This window comes from Leptinotarsa decemlineata, unplaced genomic scaffold (assembly GCF_025532065.1).
Source record: "Leptinotarsa decemlineata unplaced genomic scaffold, Ldec_3_MD MMD2_tig00004307_RagTag_RagTag, whole genome shotgun sequence".
Lineage (NCBI taxonomy): Eukaryota > Metazoa > Arthropoda > Insecta > Coleoptera > Chrysomelidae > Leptinotarsa > Leptinotarsa decemlineata.
This window is the reverse complement of record NW_027412606.1, coordinates 16,499,903-16,524,112: the sequence shown is the minus strand read 5'-3', so window position 1 is coordinate 16,524,112 and position 24,210 is coordinate 16,499,903. Positions and strand designations below refer to the sequence as shown.

The 24,210-nt window shown below is 33.3% G+C and overlaps 1 protein-coding gene across 1 annotated transcript in view; it reads right to left on the bottom strand.

Moving 5' to 3' along the window:
- The window catches only part of RhoGEF64C (Rho guanine nucleotide exchange factor at 64C), a 210,914-nt gene that overhangs the window by 14,332 nt on the left and 172,372 nt on the right, over positions 1–24,210 (bottom strand). The window contains 6 exon segments of the mRNA XM_074179082.1: positions 981–1,391; positions 1,393–2,581; positions 2,952–3,342; positions 5,288–5,604; positions 6,553–6,811; positions 15,810–16,031. Coding sequence (XP_074035183.1) covers positions 981–1,391; positions 1,393–2,581; positions 2,952–3,342; positions 5,288–5,604; positions 6,553–6,811; positions 15,810–16,031 — 2,789 coding nt within the window.

Sequence of the window (24,210 nt, the reverse complement as noted above, 5' to 3'; positions counted from 1 at the left end):
GAATTCATTTGGATTCGCTTCAACGATTTCATTGATGAGAGGGTCAACAGTAGTTTCCAGCATATTCAAATACAGTTCCCCTGTTATATTTTGATCAATAAATAGAGGTACTCCAATATGGTTTTCCAATATTCCTGCCCAAACTTTTTCTAGATATTGGGTATGTGTTTTCCGGAAAACGTGATGTTCATTGTCGTACTGACAATTTTTGACGTTTTTATGAACAAAAAATAACTTAACAAACCTTATCGGGTTGTTAAAATTGCCATATGGCAGATAGAAAAGATTATTCTATCAATATCGATATCAATGTGTTTGTCTTCAGGAAATTATTGAATGTTTTTCCATTTTGTAGTAGGTGAAGATATTGTCTTCATATTCTAGGGTTATGAAGTATTTGTCAGGAGTTTCAAAATGATGTGTCACAAGAACCCACATTCTATTTAACTTTTTTTCCCAGATGGCGCCCAGTCGCCATCTTGAAAGTTTCGTTTGTCAGTTTCACTTCAAAATAAAGTATTCGTACATTAATTTTATTATTGCAAATTTCAATTTTTTGAGTTGACCCGTTCAAAAAATAAAAGGGGGAAGGGGACATTAAAGAAATGCACTGTATATATAAAAACCTGCAGACCACGGCTAATAAATCCGAAAACATCAAACAATCTCTTAGATACCGGCCCTGAAAGCTTACATACCATATAACGTAATTTTCAGAAAGTTGGATTTTCTTGAATTGTGAGAAAACATCGAAAGAATATCTTATTTGAAATGAAATTTCGAAGTCATGTGCTTTTCTATATTTCAATTTGAAATGCAATCAATGTTATTACTAATTATTCACAGGAATTATCTATTAACTATTTATTACCCTCGAAAAACAATAGATGATCACTATACTGATCATTATACTGGAATTTTTTTTGTCGCGTGCTTAGTATTGAAGTCACAGGTGAAATGTTTGTTCATCAAATACTTACCTGGTGGTGAATTCTTTATCTAAATTCAAATCATCCAGTAGATTCGACGGAGGCGGATTACTTGGCAATGGTGGTGGAATCTCGATTTCTTCATAGATTGGATCATTATTGATTTTTATGCTTTCATAAAGATGGTCCTCGTTCTCCGAAACCTCTACCGTTCCTGAATCAGCCAGTAGTTCATAAAATTTTGTTCGATTAGCTAACTCTTCCTCAGTAATTGAGCTACGATTACTATGATCAGTATAGCAATCGGAGCCTGGATCCATCAGCTCATACTGAGTGGAGGAACTGTGCTCAGAAGAAACGTCATCACAGATCGATTCGTAGGCACGCATCCTCAAAAAGAAGTCTTCTGAGGATTTTGTTGTCATGCTTTTATTTTCGGCAGAAGGTGGCACAAATACTTCTGATGTTTTTTTTTCCGCGTGGTCGCCTATACACATCTGACTTTCCACAGACGTGAGGGACTAAATTGCGTCGAACTGCCTCGACAGGGTCTCTGAGTAGTTCTCGTAGCATTTCGGAAGATGGTATGTGTTCTTCAGTGAAACTCTCTACAATAGCAACATTTTCTTCTTCAGGGCTCTCAATCACTGGGTTTTCTTTGGTAACAACAGAGCATTGTGTTCTGACTCTTTCTGAATCTTCATTAATATCGGATTCTTCAGATGAAATCTTCTGGTTCAACAAGAATGTGGAATTCTCCTGGTTTGATATAAATGCAGAATTATCCTGATTTGATATCAATGTACCTGATATATACACCGTGCTACTGGTTTTTATTTTTGGGGGAGAAACGTCCATGACATTGTCATTTACAACAACTGACGATTGGTACATAGGAATATTGTCATTGACATTTACGGTAGAGTAACAGTCATCTCCATTTATCAAGATGGATGTCTTTCTCTGAGGATTATCAAGAATAGAGAGATTATGCATGTTAGTATCAGTAAATTCATTTTTTATTTGTAGTTTGTGAACAGTCGGAGGGCTGTTGATTGTGACAATCGTTTTATTCATATTTTCTTTAGTGGATGGCTCGATCCTTACCGTATGAACAGTTGTATGAGAGAAATTATTAGTGGAAGGTATTTTGTTAATACTACGTTTCCTAGGCGGAGCGAAAGGTGGGGAGATATTAGGGAGTACTTCGGTGGAATCATTCATACACTGTTCTGATTTTTCCAGCGATATTTGCTCTGTAGACTTTTTGGGACATTCACTTTCTAGATGATTCACCTTCGAAGGACTTATTTCATCAGAAATGGGTGTTTCAGTATCAGTTTGTGAAAAACTTGATACTTTTTCTATATGATCAACATCAGTAACTTCTTTGATTGAATTCGACTCATTTTTCATAGAATTTATTTTCGGTGTTGTAGAAGGTGAATTAGGTGGTGTCGGACTAACGTTTTTGGATTTCTTCTTCAATCCATCAAGACGCTCCAAATCAGAAAAGTTAACATCAAACGTTTTCCTATGTCTCAGTTTACGCAGAGCCATTGTGTCATTGAAGGTGATTTTTATCTCTTCTTTTTTTATCCTATCACTATGACTGCGATGTAACGAAGATATTTTCTTGACTTGTCTTTGTGCTGAAAAAATTCATATTTAAAATATTTTCATAATATTTAATGAACTAACAAGAGAATGCCATAGGATCCATACAAATAAAATATAAATTCAATGCGATTGTACAAAACTTGTAAGCAACAATTAAAATTTCTGATATTGTCAATTGAAAATTTATAAGATTTCGGACCAAATTTTCAAGAAAGACATTGTTTGTGAAGTTACACTGTTAGTTTACATGCGATAATTGTGACAATATTGCATTATGAGAATTCAAAATCATGGTTAGAAAAACTACAGTACTTGTTTCATTATAGAACAATATTTTCAAAGGAATACTAAACCTAATTCTCATCAATTGGAACAAAATCCAATTTTCAGTTATAAACTTACGTTTGAGATCAATTTTTGATTCCACTATCGGTTTTTCATCTAGAGCATCCTCGAAAACCTCATCATCACCACTAACGTCATCCAGAGATAGCTCACATAGCTCACTCATTGCTTTGTCGTCGAGTGCTATATTCAATTCTTTCTCAACAAGAAATTGTACCTTCTTCTTGACATTACCGTACTGATTACTTGGCATTGGAATGTAGAACTGAGATCCTCTTCTTCTAATTGGTGACGGACTGCGCTCTGACTGGTCATTTGATTCGACATCACTATAGGTTGTTGACTTCTTAAGAATGGATTTGAACCGACGATTTAGATGACATTCATTCTCAATAATTGATGGTGATGGTGATTCGCTCTTCGAACTGGATGTTTTGTTCTGATCGACCTGAAAAGTTTTGTGTTTTTTCAATTGGGTCCTGGTGTTGTGAAATGAGCGACATTAGTCATTTAGTCAAGTAACTCATATTCTTTGCCATTTGACACAATGCGTCATTACAAGTAGGTACTATATTTTCATGTTCAACACTTTCATGGTTTTAACGAGAAACAAATATCTATTGTTTTAGGCTTTGGAATATATTGAGTCAGTTATGTAGATTGTGGGGTGTCGAAATTATTGTAACTACTCATTTCTCATCCTCAGTTCATACGTGATCTGATAAACCTGAGTTGAGTGGATCAATGAACTCAGAAATAGCCTAATATTGTTATGAGAGTAGTGACACAAATTAACATGAAAGGTGATAACTCAGATCAGTTCGGCAATATAGTACGCGTCTCGTATCCAATGAATGATGGATTACAGGACAGACATTTTAAAGACGAGCAATTCTGCTTTGATAGGATATCAATGATAGTTTTTTACTGAAAGGTAAATAGTGAAGCGAGCGAGAGGATCTCAATGTCAAGTAGAAACTGTTGAGGCAGCAGAATTGAAATACAGGAAACGGTAAGTGTGTACTTGAAACTATAAAATTCTAGCAAAAAATCTAAAGGGGCATATACACATCATCAGCTTGAAAATATAAAAATTCGATACTTCAAATATCTATAAGAGAAACGGTCTCTATGAGCTACTAGCTATGCCATGCTATGAACGCTTCAAAAAAATTGGATTCATTCAGCCTTCAGATATGACGTTACAAATCACTTTTTAGAAATATCACTGTGAACATATAGAATGAGTATGAATAATAATTCGACACTCGAATATCAGAATATCTGAAATGTATTGGTATTTCAACCTTTTATTTTCAGTAAAGTTTTTTCACGTCGTACAACCTCCAGAAATGATAAATACCCTGATTTTGTTGGATTGTACTTCTTCATGCATTGCGCTGATTATTTGGAATATACTCAAATGTTACTTGAAAACTTTACCATAATGAAATAGTCTAGGAAAAGTAGATACCTGATATGATTTCTTCAGCATTTTCGAAACTAAGAACAGAAAAAATATTAATTATTGGTTTCTGGAATATGCAACTCTCAAGAACGTCATATCAGCTCTTGATCAAAAAAAGTAAACTGATGGATGTAGCCGTCACTAAGTGGTACGAGGTCATCATGAAAACTGAGAAATAAAATTTTATATATTTTTTACCACTTTTAATTGTAACTAACGTTACTGCCGTTTCGTTCTATAGAGACATTATCACATAATTTACTACAATAATAAATAAAAAAATGCGTTCATTGGACATTTTGAAACAATTACAATAATAAACAAAAAATAAGAGTAAATTGGATATTTTCAAACAATTGCAATAATAAACAAGAATATGAAGTTTATTGCAATTGTTTGAATATATTTTTATAGGCCGAAACTGCAGAAACGTTAGTTACAAATAGAAGTGGTACGAAACATAGATAGTTTTATTTCCCCCTTTTCGAACACTAAACTTAATTTTCTCAAATGAGTCGTAATTTTATTACTGATTGACACTCCCTCTAATATAAAATTAATGAAGAACGTGGAGGTTGTACGACGGAAAAAACTCCACTGAAAATATTGAAGGGTTATGATATCTATACATTCTGGATACTTGTCGAATGGTAAATATTCTGAACATTTATTGGCATGGACTGGAAAGAGTTCTGAATATTTTTTGTTTAAACATTATTACATATGTCGTTTTGTTCCAAAAATAATGTAAACTGGTTAGTTACTCTAGAACGGACAATTCGATATCCAAAAATGAACAATAGGATGTAGAATTGAAAGACTTTTGAATAGATAATTTAGATATCACAATATCCAATAATAAATAATAATAATAATAAAAGAAAAATTGAAGTTCTGTATTTTATATCAGAATTATTATACTCACAATTATTTCTTTTCGTTTTTCCTTAGTAGTCGGAACTGTAGTCGCATGCTTAGCAACAGACTTCGTGACGAACTTCAAAGTTTTCGAAGTTGGTTTCGTAGGTGTCGATAACCGAAGTTGGACGTCTTCGTATTTGTTTTCATCCTCGCGATCTTCGTCGCTCAGTGAGGGTCGAACTCTTATTCTTTGGCCATTAACCAGTGTTATGCTGGACTCCTTTGTGCTGTTTGAATCGGATGTAACGAGTTCATAAGGGTTAATATCACATTCAAGAATGGATCGACGGCCTATGGTAGAGAAGGAATTTGTCTTGTCACCTAACAAAAAAATTTAAAAAAAATATATAAATCATGAACTACTTTTGTTTCATTCATCTCTAATAACTCCACCCCAAGACACTCATGAGTATTTCTATTCTATAAGAGAAGAACAATTCTACTGTTTTATCTTCGACTTTGATTCAGAACCAGAATACATAACATAATAGTACAGAGATGTTTTTTTATTTATGCTTTCATCATAATTTGATGATACAAAAGTGTATTCAATTGAGAATCGAGAGGTGAATTGTTTATTGCCATGAAATATATTCTTTACATTATACAAGGTGACTAAAATATCAAATATTCATTATTTCTGTTAGTTAACCTGTTTCTATAAAATCTAGACCCCTCATAGTGTAGTATTCTTTCCGTTCGTTTTCTGTGTCGTTCTTTTATTATCAATGAGTTTTTTTGGTCAAAATATTGCATTGGCCCCAACTATAGGTTTCCTGGTTTATTCTCCCATTATAGTAACAACTTTAGGCTTCAAAACAGATTGAGTTGTCTCTTGAAAACTATCTAGCTGATGGTGACCCAGTTCATCACTTTTAGGAATATTTATTCAATACAGTAATGCTTCGTAAGGGTTTGATCTATCTTTTACTTTTATTGATTATGCTATACATTTGTTGCAGAATTTTTCATGAAATGGATGACTTCATTGTCATCTGAAATCGGCATTCATCATTTTCAGTAAATAACAGTTGTTTTAACGTTAATTTTTCACATGATAAAAATTTCAATATTCTTCACTTCAAAAAATGAAATTTTGTTCTCGGATTTTGACGTCACATATGGAATACTAAACTTGTATTTTTCAACATTAATTTATTGACAATTTCAATGTTTTCTCGAAAAATTCGAATTTTTCCAGAAGTTGGATGAGCTTTCGCTTCATATAAGTTGCTGTATTTTTAGAATTTTTTTCTTTTACCCAATTACCTTTTGAACATATTCCACTACTGCTTCTTTTCTCTACATTCCTGTTTGGGGATACAGATCTCGCTCTAAACTGATTGGAAGTATCCGTTACTGACAAGCGCGATCGACGCACGAGATCATAGGGATCAGCTGAAGAGGGCAGGATAGATGGCCGAGATGACGAAGTAACCCTGACAGTTCCTGCTCTTAAAGGAGTGGAAGGCGTGTTTTGAATGCTGGTGGGATAGCACCGGACGGTGCCAAATTTTGTGTGTTCCACCTGAAAGTTTTAAAAATAACTAAAATATAAATGAGTTTGAAATTTAAGAAATATATGAAAATATCATGTATGACGCATGAATGCAAATCTTAACGAACTCAGAAATCAATTAGTAATACTATATGACATCCAATTAGATTTGGAGTATGTGTCAAAGTAGCTATTTGTTGAATACTATTTGGAAAAAAATGTTTAAATTCATCAAAGTTATTAAATGACGAGTAATTCTTGAACTAATTACCATAGTAATTAGTTCAAGAATAATGATAATGAAGATAAGTAATCACTAGCTTTGAATTGAATTGGAAGATTTTTTGAAAGAGAATGATTTTTGGAAAAAAAATTGAAATTTCTTGACTTTAGTACTGTGACTAATTGTAATTATTGTATTGTATAATTGCATTTTCATTTAGTATATAGTGTAAAAACCCTGTGAATGATATCTGATTTAATTTCATAACCAATGTTTGGAATACAAACTGAGTAGAAAAAATTGTTTCCTGTATAATTCAATGTTCATATAAAAGTATTTGTTTCGAAATAATTTTCCTTTCATGTAATTCAATGTTTATATGAAATTTGCTGTTTTAGAAAGGCTTTTTCTTTGCACAATTCATAAATCACTTCGAAGACACTTTAACTGAATTATTCAGTGAAACTGATGACATTATAATATTAGGTGACTTCAATGTCAATATGTTCATGAATAATGATAACTATGTGGTTACTCTTAAGAATCTAGTGGACACATTTGGTTTATTACAAATTATCAACCAACCCACTAGAATAGCTGGCAATTCTTCAACATTGATTGATTTGATTTTCACCAATTCTCAAGATGTTTGTGATTCTGGCGTTCGGGATCTTGATATATCTGATCACATGCTCGTTTACTGTTCCATGAATGTAGAACTAAAAGCCTGTCATAATTATTCATTCAGTTTTAGGTCTCTAGGTAACATAGATATGCTCTGTTTTCAGAGGGACCTCGAAAACATAGCATGGGACATTTTGTACTCGATTGAAAACATAGAACAGAAAATTATTTTTTTAACAGATAACTTACTGCAACTTTTCAACCATCATGCACCTGTTCGACACGTAAAAAACAAAAGAAAACCATATAGTCCATGGATTACAGATAATATACGCAGAATGCAAAAATTAAGGAATGAATCACTCAATCGTTATCGCTTAACAAAAATGGTGGAACATAGGGAACATTATAAAACTATGAGAAATTTTGTCACTGCTGCTGTAAGGGCCGAAAAAAAAGCGTATCTGAACTATAAATTCAAAAAACTCAATCAAAAACAAAAATGGCAAGAACTGAAAAAACTAAACATTAAAAAGAAAAACAATGCTTCATTACCAGAAAAACTACAGGACGTTGAGGCACTCAATCGGTACTTTGTTGACTCATGTAAAAACTCTCGCCAGCCAAGCACTAGTTTACTAGATGAATATACTGCTGAAAAATTACCACATTTTTTTACATTCGTGGAGGTTAATGAAGAATTTGTTTTTCAAACTTTGAAAGGTATTAAGTCTAAAGCATTTGGGTGTGATAACCTTAATATTACTCTCATAATACTATGTTGCCCCTTTATTGTGCCACATATAACGTATATAATTAACTCTTGTATAAAAAACTCCTATTTTCCACAGTTATGGAAGGGAGCTCTCGTCAATCCTCTGCCAAAAATAAGTTCACCATCAGAGTTTTCACACTTACGTTCAGTTTCGGTTCTACCTGTTCTTTCGAAAGTGCTCGAAAGAGCCATTGAGTCTCAAATAGTACCATTTATCAACTCGATAAATTATTTACCAGCGAAACAATCAGGTTTTCGGCCAGGTTACAGCTGTAGCTCTGCATTGACTGATGTGTCAGATGATGTTCTGAGGGGAATGGACGAAAGTAAGGCAACGATCCTGGTACTCCTGGACTACACAAAAGCGTTCGATATGTTGAATCATAGAATTCTATTTGCAATTCTAAATCATATCGGCTTTTCTGTGCGAGCTTGCGATTTGATAAAATCATTCCTAACGAACAGATTGCAGCGAGTAGTGTATAAAAATCAGACATCGACGGCGATTGCTGTCACAACTGGTGTACCTCAAGGAAGTATTTTGGGTCCATTATTTTATGCGATTTATACTGCACAGTTCGTAAAGTCATTAACTTTTTGCAAGTATCATCTATATGCAGACGACACGCAGCTATACTTTTCCTTCAACCCATCAGATACTGCAGCAGCAGAATACTCCCTCAACTATGATCTGCAAAAACTTTTTGAAATATCAAATGAACATTTATTGAAAATCAATCCAAAAAAATCCATGGCTCTACTTTTTTGTAATGATAGAATCAGAGAAGAATTGCAGGCATCTTTGAACATTAGTATAGATAATGAGATTATTTCTTTCAGAACATCCGCTAGAAATCTGGGTTTGATAATTGACAATAAACTCAAATTCACGGAGCATGTCACGTCAAAGTTGAGAATTGGCTATGCTAATTTGAAAATGATCTACCCCCAGAGAAAATTTCTAAATCAAAGCACAAAGAAAGAACTATGTGATTCAATTGTTCTCTCACACATGAACTTCTGTGATAGCATATATGGGCCGTGTTTAGATAATAGAGATTCCGGGCGCATTCAGAAATTACAAAATTCTTGTGTAAGGTTGATATTTGGTATAAGGCGAAGACAGAGAGTGTCGCATAAAATGAAGGAAATACGTTGGATGAATATGTATAATCGAAGACTACTTCATACAACCTGTTTCTTCTATAAAATCTTAAAATACGAAAAACCTCCTTATTTACACAAAAAAATCATCTTTAGAAGCCATGTTCATAATGTAAATATTCGTAGAAGAGGAATTATAACTATACCCTCCCATAAGAAAGAGATATTCAAACGTTCCTTCACATACTGCACGGCAAATCTTCTGAACAAATTTCGGATCACTGACTTCACAAAATCGATGGCGTCATTCAAAAGAATGGTAAAAGAGAAGCTATCTCAACATTAAGATATTTAGTACTCACCTGACAGTTTTCATAATATTCGAAATATAATAATCTCAATCTTAGTCTCAGTATATACATTCTCCCTCTGGGCCTCAACAGCACCTGAACTCGTATCAGAAAGCTGACAATAGGCCAATTAATCTGTATATCACAAAATATATGTATTATTATACTGGTCATGTAATTGTGAATTCGGATTAATAAACGTCTTATTATTATTATTATTATTATTATTATTTGTGCCTGAAAGTTACTTCTTTGCATGATCTATACATCTATGTATACAGTTACTTCTTTTTTTTTTAAATTGATTACTTCCTTCCTTTCTTTGGAAGATTCCCAATATGGAGTAGTGGAAAACCAAAAACTTCATTTCCCAAAAATAACAAGTTCTGAAACGAAGCATTTTAGTATAGTAGTTCAGTCAATGACCATTACAGGTATAATTTTGCCAAACAATATCAATAATTTACTCAACCTTTCTTGAAATTTGACCCAGTACTGGGGATTGCTTTGACCCTAGGGGTGGATTCCACCCCTTTTTGGTGAAATAGTGAATGTATTGTGACTGTATACCCTGTAGATAAATGGAGTAATATCTTGTTGAAGATCAGTTCTCACTCGTCAACCGCCCGAAATAAAAGTTTCAGTAACCCAAATGAATGCCTTTACGGAGAAAACTTCACTCTTGAAAATAGCCGTAGAATAAAAAGTAAATGCAATATAGAGAAAACGATGTCAATCCTTATTTTTTTCAGTGACATGAAATGTGAAAATCACTTTCTAATCACCACCCCAATTGGAAATAATCAATAACATTCCACAATTCACTTCGTTGACGTACTTGTAACAGTGTGACAGTTTTTGAGTTTATCTAAAGGAAATGCAATTTTCTACAGAATTGAAAGAATGCTTTTTTTCATAAACTACACCTCACGATTTGATCTCCACAAACTTGTAACGGCCGAATCAATCAGAAAATTTAAAAAATGCTTTTTTCACTTCAAGTTCAACTTTTTTCACAACTCAGCACTTCAAACTGTTCAAACTTCTGGGATATATAACAAGTACATGAATAAAGTAAATTATGAAGTGGTAACAGTTATTTTGACTGGATTGATAAGTAGGAGATGATTTTACCATATTTTCTAGCTGAAAAAAAATAGATGTTACGACATTTAAAAGCACTTCAAAAAAGACCCTATAAGTTTATCACGAGAAATGCATTGGTTTTTGTTACTTCACGTTGGAACTTTCAATTTTTGCCGTTTGACGATGAAAAACCGACCATCAACAATCCATTATAGGCTACATTTCAACTGAAAATGAGTTTTTCGATCACATATTAACTTCTTGGGTATAGTGGTTGAAAAATGTACGCATTCAGATGCGAATAAGTCGAAAACTATCGAGGTTATTAATAAAAGGTGCTTAAAATTCACTTCTTCGATTGACGACTTGTTTATTTTGTGGAAATTCATGTTCACTGAGGATACACTATAAAAACACACTTTTGTCTATTTTCCACTATATTTCTTTATTGTTGACCGGTTTCGGCTATTACACCATTTTCAAAACTAACTGATTACATTTAAATCTGAGTAATTTATACCTATGTTGCTTATTCTATCATAAATGATTTGATATACCTGATATACCTGATACCCGGTACCTGCGTTTCATATACCTGTAAAATCCATGAACATAACAAAACTTTCAATATAATGTAGGTTTTGGGATCTGGATTATAGGTTCAGGAGAGGACTATTATTTAAATCAAGTTGTTCGTTGAGGACAATAGAATTGGGATTTTTCTTTGACCTGTTTATTTCCATAGATTCCAACAGATTCATCATTTTCCCTTTTTCGCATGTGTGTAGGATCTTTGAATTATCTTCATATATTTTATGTTTCGAATGTACGAACATCTTCAGATTTGAATGTTAATCAGTTAGATTTGAAAATGGTGTAATAGCCGAAACCGGTCAACAATAAAGAAATATAGTGGAAAATAGACAAAAGTGTGTTTTTGTAGTGTATCCTCAGTGTGCTTAAAATTAGCCAATCTATCCATTCCTGGACTTATTTTTCATGAAACAATTTTTAACCTTGGTATTTTAACTATGGTATTCTGGGACTGAAAGTAACATGGCACTTCGAGACCTTCAGATGAATTCGTTTGAAACGAGCACCCATATTAGTCTATTGCTCCTTTTTTCAACTACAATACCTTATGAAGCGTTTCTGGATTCAAAAATTTCCAAGAGATCTTTCATAAGCTTACTGATGATTGTTGTGAAATTTTTAAAGAATGCAATCTGGAATTTCTATAAACGCAACAGTCGTAACAAAAAACTATTGATTATTATTGCTAATTTTTTTCAAATGTGTTTTCAAATTTGTCATATTTCTCACTCGCATGTGTTTTTCAACATCCATGTAATTTTTCATTAGTTTTTTCTATGCATTTCTGTGTATAATAGGTTTCTGTTTTCACCTAAATGGTGTGCTTTTGAGGATATGAGCGCTGAGAGTTTCGCCTTCTGTAGGTTCAGAGTTCATGGAAAAGTACTGAAATATTTTGCAATTAAGTGAAACGTTCAACAACATCCCTTCATAGTGGAACATTCAATTACAGTTTCTGATGCTTTAGAATGTTCTGGCATATTGTGGATCATTCAAAACTATTTTTGTATGAGTTAGGTTAAGTTATATAATGCAATTCTGATATGAGTAATTTGCATTGGTTTTGTTTCACCTTTCTTCATTACGAATGTTGCATTGTTTTGTCAGGCCGCTTGAATTTTTTCCCATGCGCTAGTTGAATGTTGAATTGTATAGTGTTGAGGGTAATGATAATGTGCATGAAATGCTAAGGCAACAAACGTATCTATTACGTAACCATATATATATATAATATATATATATATATATATATATATATATATATATATATATATATATATATATATATATATATATATATAGCTTTTCAATTACCACATTACATGTGACCATTATACAGAAATTATATTGAAATGGGTATAATCAGCTATCCATGAGAGATAGCGACAAAAAATGACTATTTAGTGAATTGTTTTCTCATATCTAAAATTAGCTCGCACGGGTTCCACCACCGCCTTGACTTCTCATGGACAACATCATTGTATTCCAACCAAATCACATAAAACATCAATAAATTATACACATAAACCTTTCTCTTGAATCATTCCGTCCATTGGTGAGAGCCGTATACAAATACGACCGATAGTTTTCGAGATCATCGTCTTCAAACTGACATACGTTGGGTTACTTCAATTTATAATATGTAATGATATGAATGAAGTGAGCAGTGAACTATTATACCGGGTGATTCTCTACGATGGCTCCCCCTATAACTTTTTTATTATTGGAGATAGAAAAACGAAATTTGGGGGTCGGGTATTATAGTTCAATTCACATTTTTTGAGATATTTACTTGCTTTGCCGTACTTCCGGTTTGACTGGAAATGACACCAACTTTCAATTTTTAAATAGGGCATCCTTAATATTTTTACTTATTTCGATCGAGAGTGACATTCTAAATCCAACAATACTTAACTTGTCGATATTTGACAAATAAAATCATTTCAATTCCAAATTTTATTTTTTGATCAAGAATGCCATGGATCATGTAAATCGCTTCATTATTGATCAAGTTACATGGGAAAACTATAACTTTGAGGCTTATAACTTCACAGTCGTTTTAAGAATTATTTCATAGTCGCAAATATGAATTTTTCCAGTTAACTTGATTTTTTCAAATGGAAAGGGGGTGGCTCTTCGACTTTTTGTGAAAAATCATTTTCTTATGAATAATTTGATGACACACACTTTCACTTTATTTTCTCAATTTTTCTGAATTATTGCAAGAGAGTTGAAAATTATTCCATTAAGGTTATGAAACTTTCAAAATAGTCTCCTCCTTGATCACAGCAGAGTTAAACTTTTTCAATTGTTGCGCGCATCACATTGATTAGCTGTTCCTCAGTGATGTTCTGGAATGCCACCTTTACTTCATGCTCTCTTCACGAGTAGCTGATGTTGTATTGTAAACCTGATTTTTAATTGTTCCCCAGAGAAAAAAATCCAGCGGAGTAAGATCTGGTGATATAGAATATGAAAAAGAAATAATACATTTATGTAAAAATATGACAACTCAAGAATGTACCTCTCAAGCCACTGAATAGGTCCATAAGTGCCAATCCACTTTTCTGGGAAAGTGTCATTCAGATGCTCTCTTACGACTTGAGAATTGCGAGGTGTCGCTCCATCTTGTTGAAAATAGATATCAACTTGGTTATCCGGTGGCAAATATTCAATGAAATCTTTGATTTGATTTCTAAGGAACTGTAGATATCTTTCCGCAATCAGTTGTCCGTCGAAAATTATTGGCCCCAAAAGTTTTTCTCCGATAATACCCATCCAGCAATTGAAACCGAATCGCTCTTGAAAATTTGCTTCTTGCATCAGATGTAAATTTGTTTGAAACCAGTACCTTTTATTATTCCTATTGAACATACTCAAGTTGAAGAATCGGGTTTCATATGAATGAATGACTTTAAATGTAAAACGTACATCTTCTCTATATTTAGTCAAAAACTAGTTGCAATAAGTCAACCTTTGGTTGTGATCGCTATCGTGAAGATGTTGGTGTGGTTGGTACTTGAATGATCAATAATTATATTTGTGAAGAATTCTCCAAACGGACGAATAACTCATGTCACACTCAACAATTTGGCTGACGACGTACAATTCACTTCAATATAGGTCAATACGTCTACTTCTTTTTCTTCACTGACGATGGAGTTTTTGGCATTTTCTTCAGGTTCATTTTACATTTTTTTCCAGTTTTGGAAAATAATGCCGAGTGGGATGGCGACGATTAGGGAACCTCTGAGCATAAATTCGAACTGCATCTGTTGCATCATTTTTTGTTTCTCCGCAAATTAGCAACATGTCAATTTTCTCGTTTCTATTATAATTTGCCATATCTTACTATAAACTACACAACAAATAAATTTTAAAAAGATTAGCCTATTTGTTTAGGTAGTCTACCAACAGCTTCAATTGTTTGTCACGGATAATTCTAGTTATCCGTGACAAACAGAACTTGGTGCAGAAGTATACCGAATACGAATTATTTGTAATTAGGTATGATCGTTTCTTGCAATCAATCAGAAAAATACAAAATACAGAAAATAAAGTGAAAGTGTGTGGCATCAAATTATTCATAAGAGAATGATCTTTCACAAAAAGCCGACGAGTCACCCCTTTCCATTTAAAAAATTAAGTTAACTGGAAAAATTCATATTTGCGACTGTGAAATAATTCTTCAAACAACTATGTATGAAGCCATAAGCTTCAAAATCGTAGTTTTCCCATGATACTTGGTCAACAATGAAGCGATTTACACAATCCATGGCATTCTAGATTCAAAAATAAAAATTGAAATAAAAATGATTTTATTTGTCAAATATTGGAAAGTGGAGTATTGTTGGATTCAGAATATCATTCTCCATCGTAATAAATAAAAATATTTGGGATGTCCCATTTAAAAATCAAAAGTTGATTCATTTCCGGTCAAACCGGAAAAACGACAAAGCAAGTAAGTATATGCCAAAAAATATCAATTGAACTGTAATATACAACCCCGAAATTCCGTTTTTCTATCTCTAATAATAGGGGGTGACCCACCTTAGAGAATCACCCTGTATACTATTCTGACAGTTTGAAAAACTCCATATAATTTTTTTGTAATATTTTGTCGTCACAGATCCTACCACATATTTGAGAATGACTTCAAAAAAACTTGCGGTTCATGAAAGTTCAGTATTACTACAATGCTCCATTGAATAAATCCTTATTTTTGAGTTGTCATCGAAATAAAATGATGAATTAATTGATAGTCATACTCACAGCAGGTCCGGAAACACGAGTTCCATGGCATTTTTTACACGAGGACGGCGATTTCTTCCGAGAACGCTTGGTTCCGTTAACATAATCCGGACAGGCGCAGAGCACAAATGCAGGAGTGAGGAGCAGAGCTCCAGGTGCTCGAACGCTGCCATACAGCCATGGATCAGCGTACCGCATCGAACGAGAAAGGGCGCTCTCACCGTCTTTTCGGGAACGTTCACCCTAAAATAAATAATTTGATATTTGAGATACCATATTATTTTTCTGAATATAACAAAGTAATACAATCTATTACCGTCATCGACAAAATTTGATATTAAAAATTATTATGGGATTCATATGGGAAATATTCGAACAAATCTCTTTTCTAATAACACCAGTTATCCCACTCTGTTAGATTGAGAATATCCACTTCCACTGATAAATAAATCATTACTCTTATTATTATATATTGTTCACAGTATTGTCCATATTTAGATTTGATATAAAATGGCGTATTTATCGTCCAAAATTGAAGTATCTTTATCAAAAGTATTGCGATATTACATCTTCACAGTGAAATGTCAGCGAACTGAATCAGGATCCGGAAATTTCTTTTTATTGTAGTCATGAAAAGTTTTTGAAATCAGACAAAGTAAATATTTAGCATTATACCATACAAGCTCAAATAAATGATATTGGACATACGAATGCAGATCATCTAAGAAAATGCATTATCGTGCGAGATAAGGCTGGAAAGTGAGCATACAGTGTGTAAAAGCCAAATGGGATGAGTTAATTACTTCGGTAACGGTACATATATTTTAACAAAATCTCGAAATATCTCAAATTGCAACAATAAAGATAAAATGAATTTGAATCATGTGCTCCGAAATTCGATAAAATTCACTCAAAACTTATCGCAATATACTCAACTTATTTTATGTTGAGGTATTGTGGTGAAAAAGTAAGCAAAAACCAAAGCAATGTTATTTTTAAATGGTATCCATTAAAAAACTGTAAATTTCCGTGGCAACATTAGTTTAAAACGCCTTGTCAACTTGTTTTGTATGTTACAGCATTTGTTGTCAGTATTTTAGTTTGAGTTCAAGGTTCGTTAACTTCAAGTCTGACAGATGGTTTGATTAACGGATATGCATAAAATACCAGTTTTACAAATGATTGGTTACGCAGATGAAACCCGAACACAACAGGAAGTAGCTCGCCTATTTCATGAAAAACTTCCTAATTTACCGCCCATATCTCAAAAGACAATAAGCAAAAGAGAGAAGCAGTTTCGCGAGCTTGGTCATGTGGGCATGTGGGCCAATGCAATGAGTGATGAACTCAAATTAGATGTGATGCTTGAGTTTGAGTAAAACCCACACACATCGAGTAGACAGGCATCCACTTCATCCAATGATAGCCATACATCGATAGTAAACATATTAAAAGAAAATAAAATGCATCTCTATGAAATGGTACCTACCCAGGAGCTCATGGAAGACGATTTTGATAAAATAACTTATTTTTGTGAGCAAATGATCGATATGTTGGATAACAATATCATCCAATTAGAAGACGTTATGTTTTCTGATGGGTGTACTTTGTCTCAAAACGGTCATGCTAATCGGTATTACCGCAACTGGTCAACGGAAAATCCTCATTGGATGAGAGAAGAACACACGCAGTAACCTCAAAATGTTAATGTTTGGGCAAGGCTTGTAGGAAACCATATCATTGGTCGCTTTTTCATTGAGGGCAACTTGGATGGCGATAATTATTTGTCACTACTTCAAAATGGTGTCATACTAAGTTCAGCAAATTTATATCCTGATCCAGGAAACCCTCAAGTTCCAGTGAACATGATATGGTTTCAAAAGGATGGAGCACCACCATATTACCAAGTTAATGTCTGGCAATACCACGATACATTTCCCAATCGGTGGATAGGGTGGCGAAGATCGATTGAATGGCCAGGGCGATCACCTGATCTTTTATCATTAGATTTATTTTTATGGGGAAATGTAAAGAACAACATCTGTTTTATTTGAGATTAGAATGTTGCCAAGACGTTCTGAACATTTCGAACATCTACTTCGTTAACATCTATAGTTCTTTTTCGTATTCCACATTTCATTACGCTTTGCATTACATTTTAGTTTTTGAGTGTATTTTATCGAATTTCGGTAACCATATGATTTTAATTTATGTTATCCTAATTTTTGCAATAAATTCGAAAGCGATAACATTCTTGAATAGAGAATGAAGAGACCTTCCACACGATATACCACAAACCTATTTTCCAGCAGTTTGACTGCAGTTTGCGCTACGTGAATATATATATATATATATATATATATATATATATATATACATATATATATATATACATATATATATATATATATACATATATATATATATAGTTGAAAAAAACAGACGTCACCAGAAGATGGCAAATGAGACTTTGCCGAAACGTTGTGAAAATACACAGAACACGGAGCGAAACCCGAGAAAACAGCTCATCATATATATATATATATATATATATATATATATATATATATATATATATATATGTATATATATATATATATATATATATATATATATATATATATATATATATATATATATATATATATATATATATATATGTTATATTAGAAAATATTCACGTAGCGCAATATTTTGTTCACACAACCCACGCACCAATACCAATACACCTGAAAAGTGTAATATCACACCGAGTAGAAGCTGGTGAATCAAATGAAGCCCCCGCAAAGGAGTTTGGCGTATCTCATTCTACAATATCCACAATTGAGACGAATAAAGATCGAGCCGCTGTTTAATGCCAATGTTTTGAAATGTAAATATTTGAGGACTCCTACTCATGGGCAGTTGGTTAAGGCATTGTTGCAGTGGTTCAATCTTGAGCGCCCAGGAAATACCCGTTAATGGACCTCTACTACAAGAGAAAGCAAACTTTTTTGATAGACAGTTAGACATGCAATTTCACATATTATATGAGTTAGATAAACCGTGTTGAAGTAAAACACAACAACTATGCGTGCGCAATTTAGATGTGATGAAATTTTTGATGCAGATAAGACCGGGCTGTTTTATAAATTAACCCCAGACAAAATGTTGAAATCTAAAGGTGAAAAATGTACAGCAGAAAAATCATCAAAGGAGGGAATAACTCTGATGGTGACAGCCAACATGAGTGGCATAGTTGTGAAAAAATTTTCGTAATTGCCCATGGAATCGTGAACTTAAAACTCTTTCCTCCTGGAGCTGAAAATTCTACGACGAATATCGTCGTGCTCTGACGGTCGGGAAGAACTACATCAGGCTTATTGGCTTGTATATGAGTCATGAATAGTTCCACCGAATTCAGCACTTCTTATCTCCCACAATGATCTCCAGGAGCGTAGGGCTACAAAAATGTCCTGTCAATACCCTAAAAGTGCCGTAGATGGTAATTAAGCAGTCAGTTCTTGTCACTTCAGAGAGTTCCACCCTGAATACCTTTTGGTACAATGATTTCTGGGAAAAATAAAAAACACTCCAACAATAGTATACAGGTGGACACATTTTGACATATTAACATTTGATGTTACTTCCCCCAGAGCATGTCACATGTCAGCAATTTTTTAAAAAGGATCACTCTATATTGTTTCACATTATTAGATGCTTCATGATGAGCAGATTTCAACAACGTATAAAACATATGGTCTGAAGCTTATGGTTCGGGAGCTACAAATTATTTGAGTTGAAAACGAGCCACCCTGAATAACTTTTGGAACAATGATTTGCAGGAGAAATAAAAAAAAATGGTCAACAATTGCACAGGAGGCCATATTTCAAAATATTCGTTATAGAGACAAATATGGAAGCAATAAATAAAAAAAAAAATTTATTATTTCTTGAAAGAAAATCTGATGACTGGACAATGCGAAGAAAAAAAATTCTATAGTAAATGTTCAAAAACTTTTCCACCAACTTCCATAAAATGGTACAAACGAGCTTCCATTGTCGCCCTCACATGGTTGAGAATCTCAGGAGTTATTTCTCTGCAATGCCTCATGATAATCTCTCTCAATTCTTCTAATGTTGTTGATTCTATCTCATACACTTTTGACTTCAAATGACCTCATAGAAAGAAATCTACAGAAGTGAGATCCGGAGACCTTGGTGGCCATTCTGTAGGACCTCTGTTGCCAATCCAGCGAAAATGATCATCGAAAAATTGTCGCACTGGAACTGCATAATGAAGAGGTACACTATCCTGCTGGAAAACTATTTCGTTATCGAATAAATTTATATCCTCCTCTATTGCCCTATTGATACATGGTAATATTAGATTCTCCAACACATCACTAGCAAAACTATCATCGATAAAAGCAAGTCCTATGATGTGATCACCTGAAATTCTTGCCAAACCATTCAGTTTTTGAGGTCGTTGCGTATGGACTTGATGGTATAAATGAGAATTCGTATCACTTCAATATCGATAATTTTGCCTACTCACCTCCTAATTCAAACTAAACGTACTTCATCCGAAAAACCAATTTTTTACAAGAAATTCTGATGCAAGTTGTTCCGTTCAGTGAGACTTTAGCAAAACTCGATACGTCTATCGGAATCATCTTCTTTCAATTCATGAACTAGTCTAATCTTATATGAATGAAATTTGTACTTATGAAGAATCCTGAAAACATTTATACGACTGATTCCTGATTCTCGAGATAACTTAGTAAGTGATTGCGAGTTTTCCATTAGTCCAACGTGAACTGAACAAATAGCTTCATCGTTGACAACTCCTGAACGGTTATGCTTTTTATTGTTGATAGATCTAGTTTCCATAAATTTGTTCAATAATTCCGAAACGTATTTGTGTCGTATATTTCTTCCTGGATGATTATCATTGAACATTCGGAGAGCAGCTCTATCACTACTTCCATTCTGGTGGTGCAAACTCACTATTTCAATCAGTTCTCGAAGCGTATTTAGTTTAGTTTAGTTTAGTTTTTTTATTGGTCACAAGTACACCATGGTGTCTGGACAAGTCACATAAAATACACATATATGACATATATAAAATTGTAAATTATAAACCATTTACATTGTAAAATTACAACATGATTACTAACATATGACATATGAAACAAAATTTAAAAGTGAAACATAAACATATTAAGGTCCATATAGATTATTAACAAATCTGTAAGTCATATTTATATATAAGAGTTAGGAGTATTATGTAATAATTTGAAACAAATTTAACCAAAAGAATGAAAAAATAACAGGAATTGTAATTCAAATTAACTTAGGACAATTCGAAATCATTTACTTCGTAGTAGGCTTTCCTCAACAGAATACTCTTCAGTTTCTTTTTGAATATTTCCAGGTGTGTATCTTTCATTTCAATAGTTCATTTATTGAACAGTCTCATTCCTAGATAATTGCGACTAGTACTTGCTAATTTATGTTGTGGAATCAGCAGGTTGTCTCTATTTCTTGTATTATAATTATGATTATCACTAAGTGTCTGATAGTTGCTGATATTTTTTTTTATGAATACCAAGTTAGTATATATGACTGATGAAGGTAACGTCAAAATACCTAGCTGTACAAACCACGGCTTACAACTTTCCAATCTGTTTAAACCTACAATTGCTCTAATTGCTCTTTTTTGGAGTAAAAAAATAGGCTGTAAGTAGATAGAGTGTCCCCAATTTAATAATCCATACGTCATAACATTATGAAATAGTGAATGGTATGTTATGATAGCCGCTTCCCTACCTAAATCAATTTTAACTTGTCTAATAGCATAAATGGCCTTAGATAACCTACTCGAAAGATTGTCTGTGTGAGTTTTTCACGACAAGTTGCTGTCCAAGTGGATTCCTAAAAACTTTAACGACTGAGCATCATTGACTTGGTTTGAGAATATCATAGAAGCTGTTTTCGCTTTATTGATTTGTAATTTATTTGCGTTGAACCAATCATTAGCTGACTCAGTTATGTCCTGGATAACGGTGGTTTCCTCTCCTTGTCTTACACTCGTATATGTCGTCGGCATATAAGATAGTCTTCATATTAATTGAAGAGGGCAAATCGTTTATATATATAAGAAACAACAAGGGTCCAAGAATACTGCCTTGTGGTACTCCATATTCTATTGGGGATTGTTTACTGAATTTATTGTCATGGTACACATATTGTGTTCGATTTGTCATATAAGATCGCATCAAATCAAGAGATATACCTCTGAGACCATAGTATTCCAGTTTTTCGAGTAAAATATTTTTTGAGACACAATCGAAAGCTTTACTCAGATCAACAAATACGGCCAAGGTTGATACTTTGTCTTCGAATCCCTCTCCTATGAAATTGGCTAGCTCAAAAACTACCCCAGCAGTACTTTTCCGCTTTCTAAATCCAAACTGCGAACTCGTGAATAAATTATTTTGTTCTGAAAATGAGGCTATTCGTATTGCAATTCTTTTTTCAGCAATTTTACCCAAAATGGGGACCAATGCAATTGGTCTGTGGTTTGATATCGATGTTGTATCTCCTGATTTGAATATTGGTATCACTTTCGCTATTTTTAGTTTATCCGGAAATATTCCAGTTGTTAATATATTATTTATTATCTGAGTTATTGGTTTTAGTAATGCATCTAAGTTTTCTTTATACATACACACTGAGTGGTTGTAGATGTCAGTTGAATTGGAATTCTTGAATGATTTTATTATATCAGTTATTTCTTCTTCTGATGGAGGATAGATGAAAAGTGAATTTCCATTTACGGTAGTAGGGGATTTACCTAGATGTGTCGAGAAATGAGCTTTTGAGGGTGGGATTTCATTAATTATTTCATTTACAATATTTACAAAGTAATTGTTGAATTCTTCGGCAGATATCGTCGTAGTTGTCTTTTTTTTTAGGTTTCCTTCCTGTATTGGTGTTGATGTGCTCCCAGATAACTTTTGGTCTATTAGACGACTCGCGAATATTATTCAGCGTCACTTGCTTTTTCCTATTAATAAGTAGTTGTTCATACTCGTATTTCTTTAATTTGAATTGTTCTTTTAATTCTTCATTATTTGGTAATTTCAACTCTATTAAATTAAACATTGCTTCTCAAGAATTCACAAAAACAGAAACACCAATTGCAAATTCACTTGGCAGGTAATCGTTATTGTATAATGAGACAAATAAAAATAAAGAGAATATCGAATTCAAACTTAACTAGGCAAAGTAAGACTTTTTTGAAGTATACTTCACAAAAACACCTGTGAAATCTAGGTGCCTAGGTGCCTAGGTGAAATCTAGATTGTACAGAATTATGATCTTCAGACCATAATGTATTCTACTTTATTGAAATCTGTTCATTATGGAACATCTGATAATGCAAAACAATTAACCCATTTAAAAAATGGTGACATGCTCTAGGGGTGCGATAGGGAAAGTTAGATCAAATGTGAATATGTCAAAATGTGTCTCTCTGTATTCTATTGTGGACGTGTTTTTTTTATATTTCCTGAAAATCATTGTTCCAAAAGTTATTCAGGGTGGCTCATTTTCAACTCAAATAATTTGTAGCTGCCGAACAATAAGCTTCAGACCGTATGTTTCATACTTTGTTGAAATCTGCTCATCGTGGAGCATCTGATAATGCGAAATAATTTAGGATGATCCATTAAAAAAATTGGTGACATGCTCTGGGGGTGCGATAGGAGAAGTAACATCAAATGTGAATATGTCAAAATGTGACCCCTTGTATACTATCGTTGACGTGTTTTTCTTTTTTTTTTCTGCATATCATTGTGCCAAAAGTTATTCAGGGTGGCTCATTCTGAATGGAATGTACTGTATAAAAAATGCACAGTAACAGATTTTATTGAACGACCTATTCACATTAAGCATTATTGAAATTGTCATTCTTGAAAATATCTGCAGAAAAAGATTTCAATGAGATCGAAAAATGGTTCTGTCACAATAAACTTACGATCAATTTCGAAAAAACCAAATATTTGCCTTTCACATTATACTGCAGTACATTACCCAATATGGGACCCCTAAATATAGGAAACAATAATCACGTACCTGAAGGGGAGTCAATAAAATATCTAGGTATCCATTTAGATAGACATTTTCGATGGCACCTACATATGAAAGAAATAATCGGAAAGTTAAGAGGTACACTTTCTGAATTCAATAACTTAAAAGACTTTTTTGACATTCAACATTTGAAAACGTTGTACTTCGCACTTGTCCAATCCCAACTATCCTATGGTATAATAGGTTGGGGAGGAGTGCATGAGTGTTATATTGGGAATCTAAATGACATACAATAATGGACACTGAAGATTATATTTAATAGGAAAAAACTTATCCAACTGCTGCC